Source organism: Rhinocladiella mackenziei, assembly GCF_000835555.1.
Source record: "Rhinocladiella mackenziei CBS 650.93 unplaced genomic scaffold supercont1.2, whole genome shotgun sequence".
Lineage (NCBI taxonomy): Eukaryota > Fungi > Ascomycota > Eurotiomycetes > Chaetothyriales > Herpotrichiellaceae > Rhinocladiella > Rhinocladiella mackenziei.
The window spans coordinates 3,340,306-3,346,803 of NW_013550603.1; the positions used below are offsets into that span (position 1 = coordinate 3,340,306).

General features: G+C 49.8%; 1 protein-coding gene across 1 annotated transcript; it reads right to left on the reverse strand.

Annotated features, from left to right (window-relative positions):
* Positions 1 to 1,007: 1,007 nt before the first annotated feature.
* On the reverse strand, positions 1,008 to 4,313 carry Z518_02983 (sodium/hydrogen antiporter; the record flags this gene model as incomplete). The annotated part of the gene is made up of 1 exon (XM_013420009.1): positions 1,008 to 4,313. One exon carries the CDS (start codon positions 4,311 to 4,313, stop codon positions 1,008 to 1,010), a length of 3,306 nt encoding a protein of 1,101 aa, XP_013275463.1.
* Positions 4,314 to 6,498: the final 2,185 nt, after the last annotated feature.

Consider the following 6,498-nt stretch of genomic DNA (forward strand, 5'->3'; position numbering starts at 1 on the left):
ATTGATGCCAATTCGTGGCTTTCACAACCGGATTTGTATAGAGTAATACCATCGTCAACCATCATTTCCTGTTCTGCCATAGAATTGCGCAGATATCCGGAGAAACAAAAAATCCGGACCAATAAGAGGCGATGTAGCTTGATAAAGTACATCACGTGATCAGTATACAGAAAAATGGGACCTGCTTTTGGGATTACTAACATCTGCCCCGGAGGACGGACTGATGGCACGACAACCTTCCACAAGAATACCCACGGCAACCCTTGAGTCACTGATGCCGAAAAACCCCGCAATTGTACTACTCCTCTCAACAATTCCAAAACTTGTTATATGGTAGTTGCAAAACCTTCGCAAAAAGTTGCAAGCAACGGTCTTATAGTGTGTAAGCCATCCTCCGACCTTTTCGTATCCATGACAACAATCTAACCCGTCAAAAAGAGTGGTCGATCACCCAGGGTTCTGAATCACGTGATCCTGAGAATCTCGTGTACGACGAAGAGTTCCTGTGACCCCGGTTCGAATCCGGGTAAGACCTGCTTTGTTTTTGGTGCAAGGTGGGATGGCCGGTTTGGATGGGAGGCGGAATGTGCGATGTGCGGTGTGCGGGTGGGTACATGGGCGCCAAGGGTGGCAACCAGGGCAAACATAGCGATTATTGGTGGGTAAAGAACCGGTTTTGGGGGGTTTGATCTTTGCCTAAATGCCATCATCCACACTCATCACACTTTCCTGTTCCCAGTTCCCATGCGTCGGTGTATGGACCGTTGAACTCCAAAAACGAATAATTCTTACCAATGAACCTGCGGAGGGAACTCTGTTTGAAATTATCCATGTCTTCGTTGTTAGGATGGAGAGCTGATGATACAAGAGCTCCCAGTACCAGAATGAACGAATACTGGACGATACTTATGTCAACAGTCATTCAACTGCTCTACCTCATGAATGCTAGGTAAGATTCATACTCAAGTCCAAGATACGGCAACGTCAAACCAAAGGCCACCCCAGCTTCAAGATTTCTTCCTGAGCATACCCCTGAGTTTTCGCGCCGCACCGACGATTGGATCACCTTCATATATGTCGTATGGTTTCTCTTTCTCTCTTCCACTCTCCCCTCCCCATTGAATGCGTGCTCTAGGTTGAGTCGATGGTCCTTCCTGACCAGGTTCTTGCACCGCAGCCCGATTTCGACGAGGTTGGTCCTCCTCGTCACTTTCACTGCTCGAATCTTCCTCTGCGTCGCCCAGACCCAAAGCAGCCAATCGTCGTCTCTTTTCTGCTGCAGTTTCTCCTTCCTCTCCAGCTTCCTCTTCATTTTCGGATCGAATCCTTGCCAGTTGACGTCTTCTTACGTCTGCTGCAGTCTGACCTTTACCATGCCTGGCCAAACTCGACGCCACATCGTGAGTGGGAATGTCAGTTGCTTCGTCTTCCTCGTCTTCACTTTCTTCTTCCAGTGTCTGATTGCGCTCGGTAGTGGTCGTCCGGTCAGGTCTTGGACGTCGATGTGGACTAAAATAATCCTCACCATCAGGTACCGTCTCGCTTTGGGTTCTCCGGGCGGTATGTGGGCGTGGCAGATCGAGAATCGCACCAGTATTCGCTTCGGCTCGGTCTCGTCGGGGTCTGTCAAGAGGAGTGACAGGTTCTCTACCGCCACTGTGCTCAGCCTCTTGGACCCTACTCTTGGGGTCCAGCTGCTGCATTTGTTTGATGAAGTCTCTTGTGGACAGCCGTCTTCCAGATCCAAGAGCGAGGGTACCAGGAGCATCTCGAGTCTTCTTTTGTAGTCCGGTCAAGCCGTATTGATCAGTCTTCGATATAATCATCCTTAACCCGTCATCAGATGATGCATTGGACACATGCCTTCTAAAATCTGGTTTCTTCTTCGTTTCCTCTTCGCCCTCTGTTGAGGGAGCGGCGGTGGTACTTGGTCCGGCGGCATCGGTTTGTCGACCCAGTCCTACCCAGGTACTCATTCGGCGCAAACCGTCTCGCAATTGCTGCTCTCTCGTCTTCTCGCCGGAGGCACTGTCACTGGGTATCGTATATGTTTTGATGACCTCGCCATCTTCATCTTCAACGATGATCGTATTACCAAATTGATAAGCATGAGCAGGGCCCCTCTTTCTTGCCATCTTTGATGGACCAGCAGCTTCAACCTCTTCCTCTTTCCGTTTGCCGAAACCTTTCCACTGATCAAATCTCTGGCGCAGTGACTTCTGGGGTTGACCAAAAGCCTCGTCTACCTCTTCTTGCAGTTCTTCACCCTCATTTCTCGCATGAGTTTCATGTTTGTGTTTCGCGAACTTGCCAGTGTCATCCTTGGTCAAACGGACTCGAGCATTCTCAATGGCCTCCGCCTTCTGGTCCTCCGTCAGTCCAGCGGTATCAATGGTATCCACAACGTTGCCTTCTTCATCTTCAACAATGACGTGGGCGCCTTCTTCATAGGCTTCGATATCGGCCGGTCGGTCCTTCGAAGTGGGCCGCGTCTCGGTTTCAGTCTCTCGTTCCGCTTCGATTTCATCGCGTTCGGGAGATGAGGCCGCAGATCTTGTCACCGGGCGATCTGGTCGACTTTCTGGTGACGGTTCAACAGATTTCTCAAGCAAGGTATCCGAACCAGACTCCTGCTGGGAGAGCATGGGCTCCGGGCGCCTTATTGGCGCAATGGCGCTCTGGCTGATCGGGCCGCCTAAACGGTCCTCAAAGTCTTTATCTCGACGCCTCCGTCTTCGTGATCGCCCCAGGCTGGAGGATCTTGAGCCTGGCTTTTTCTCGTACTCATCTTCGCGTTGTCGTCGAAGTTGAAGTTTAGGAATTCCGACCGGAGGTAATTGTCCAGGAGGGATATCGAGCTTTTCGTCGGTCTCAAAGTCCGAGCTGTCCATACGTGACATGGATCGTGATTGAGATGTAATTCTTGGAAGACGGCTCATCCACGCGGGGCCCTTTTCGTTATCTTGAGTGTACGAGAGCGTGATTGTTAGGGTGTTGATGCGTTTACCCAAGGTGAACACCGCAATTGACGAGCCATGTACGAGGATGGATGAAATGACCAAGAAGGTCACAATAGGCCAAACAAGGTAGATCAAGTCGTACTCCTTTGAGCCTGGTGAAGGAAGTGTGGCTAGAGGTTCAGTTCCTTCCGTCTCTAGTTCTGCCCTAGCGAGAATGGCGGCAAAAATGGCACCCACTCCGATAGGACCAAAATGACCCGCAAATAAAGCCTCTCGCCAGGTTTTGACGTCTGGAATGACCGGTTTCAGAGCCAACATGGCGGGGATTCGACGGAACAGAATGACAAAGATGGAGATGACAACAAGCCTCCATGGAACCAAGCCATGTGACGGAGCATTGTATTGGTCCCAAGGTACAATGGTTCCAAAGTAGACGAAATAGGCCAAGTTGAGGAGTAAGTCAATGACGTTGGAGACATGAGATTCCTCTGTCTTTTCAGTGAACCAACCATCGTTGGAAAATCCGACTCCGGCTGCGAATCCGATCAGGAGATCATCCATGCCCAACATACTTCCTGAACCGGCACAAAACAAGGCCAGGACGAAGTAGAACACGAGAAAACTCTCTCGATCGATCAAGCCTTTTCGTTCCGCAAATTTGATGGCGTGACGACCCATATAACCGACAGTGACTCCATAGATAGCACCAAAGACACACTCGTACAGAATCGTGTAACATACCCAGTGATAGACAACTTCTCTGCCATGAAGGTCGTATCTCATTAGATATAGAGAAAGATAAATGAAAGGGAATGCCATTCCATCGTTGCAGCCAGATTCGGCCGAGAGAACGTCTCGAAGATGTTTTGGAACTCGTTTGGCGAATTTGCCCTTGCCGACGACGGAAGAAGCCAGGACAGGATCTGTGGCCGTGACGCAAGCTGCAACCGCAAGAGATTCCAGCCAAGTGAGAGGCTCAATCATCCACCAGATAAAGAGGCTCGTGATGAGCCAGCCAAAAGTCATGACTGGAACTAGCAGGAAAACAACAGATTTCCAATGTCTTTCCATGTAAGCTTTTGGCAGTTCGACACCGACGGCAAAGCATTGAACGACGAGGACTATGCGAGAGAACTCGAGCGTGATCATATCAGTGTTGCCCCAGGTCAAAGGATTGATCAGATTGGCAGCATGTGGTCCAAAGATAACGCCGCAGAGGGTAGCAACTGTGGCCTCGCCGATGTACAGCTTTTCCTTGATAAATAGTGAACACAGCATGAACATGCTCGTAAACCCACCCAGGATAATGTACACCAGATGCGGTTTGTTTATGGACAGGTGTTCCCACGCCATCCTGAGCTGCTGAGTTTACAATGTTGGACAGACTGGGGGCGTGCGTTTTGAATGAGTAGATTGTGGCTCATGTATAGTGGGGTGACAGGCTCCTCCAGTATTAAATTTTTACAGCAGCAGCAAAATGGTTGAGTATATCACGAGCGAGTATATTTGTTTCGAAATGGACGTATTACCCCCAATCGCTGCCTTCTCTTTGATTTAGATCGTGGTGGAGTATTCGGCGCATTCAGAGAGATATGGAGAGGTTCTCGGTTGGTTGCTAGGGAAAAGGAGGGGCAGAGGCCCGGTAGAGAATCTGGACAGCAAAGACAAAGTGAGAGCTCTTATTCTCGAGGAAACAAAGAGAACAGAACAAAAGTGAGAGAGAGTTCCCGGCCTCTGTGACGATAGTGGATCCGAGAACAAGAACCAGTTGGGAGTCGGAGAGAGAACCGGCTGGCCGACCGGAGACTGGGCAATCCTATTGAGGCAAGCGAAGCACACTCCAGGGAAGGGAGCTTGGTGTCTTTAAGAAGAGCGAAGAGAATCTGCCAAGTTGCGATAGAGGAGAAGACGATTGCTGAATGTTAAAAGCTCGGCGCCTTGTCTGTGGGCCTTTTCTTTGGGCGCGCTTTGTTCTGGCCTTAAAGCGATGCTCAGGACGAATAATGATCCCTGTTCGGCCTGCGCGGTGACACTAGGTCACCAAAACGCGAACCAACCAGAGTGAACGCCAGTCTCCATGGTCGGACACTCGGCTCCTTGTGTTATAATCCGAAAATCCTGGCACCTGCCTGGCTCTGGAATTTTGCCCTTCCAGTAAAGATGACGAGGAGCGTGTACGTATTGCGTTCAATGGGCGTTAGCCGAGATGTAGGTAGGTATGATTTTGGCTGAATCTAACTTTTTCTCCCTGCGTGTGGTGCCCCCCCGTACCTGCAAACGCATGGTTGATAAAGCTGTTGACCTCGTGCCGGGAAATTCGACATCCGAGGACAAGCAGAGCGAAGCGCAGAGAGGCGATGATTGGTGGTAGGCCAGAGGAAGATTTCGCTCGACTTTTGCGCAGGTGTACGCCGGACTGACTTGGCGCCCCCCTCCCCGCCCCACAAGGCGAAGCTGGTTGGCTTGTGCCACGCTTTGTTATACCTTGATAAGACTGAGTAGAGATATCCAACGGCGAAAAGCATTACCATTATCTACAAGTACACTACTGAGGAGCAATATCCAGTAATCATTGCTCTTGAGGGAAGCCATTTGTCCCTCCTCACTCAAGAACTACTCTGTCTCGCTCCAAATAACCGATACTCCCTCTTTGGCTCGCAAGCCCTCGACTGATTGGCAACTCTCTCACTCCCATTGATTGTAATTATCCATAGGGCACGGACGCCGTCTTATGCCTTTCCTCTCAAGAGAAGGCCTTTGTTGACCCATAAGCACAAACCTCCTTCACCGCCAACCGGTGGAGTCCCTCCACGTTGAAATCCACTATGGCGAGTCAATGACTGCATATCTGTACGCATCCCCCGACAAAAGAAATGAAAGATTACCTCATGACCTATCCTGCATGCATAACGAAGAGCCGCAACTGGGTTGATTACAAACGCCCATGACTCTAGCACGATACGTCGGACCAATCCCAGATTCATGATATTTGATCAGCTAACCAATTTGAACACCCCAGCGCCGGTTTGCGGCAATACCACACCCAGCAAACTCATCAATACCCATTTTCTATGACCGGACAGCTACATGAACTTGCAATCGTGAAGCATCATCAATGCAAGCCCACCTTGGTCATCCTTGTCGCTTTTCTTTCTTCCCTTCATGCGTCTCTTTCACCATCCCATTCATTACAGCTAGCCAGCAAATATACTTCTCTTCAATCAAAACCTCCCGTCATTAGCAGGGCGCTTGCCTGGTTCCATAGTTCCCATAAGAAACTTCCTACGAATTCAAAATCCCACACTTTTGGAGAGTCCGATATCGCCGATAACCTCCGTCATTTTTGGCATGTTAGATTCCGTATCTGGGGGGTATATTGCAATCGTATGTCCTGGTCAAATCATATGTACCGTGTTTTGGAGATCAGAGCCGTACTAAAACGTATCAACCAATGCTGCACTTATGCAGCCTACAGAGAAAAGATATAAGCGTCCTCAAGGCTTTCATAGAGGTCAATATCAGGTCCTGCCGATTGTCG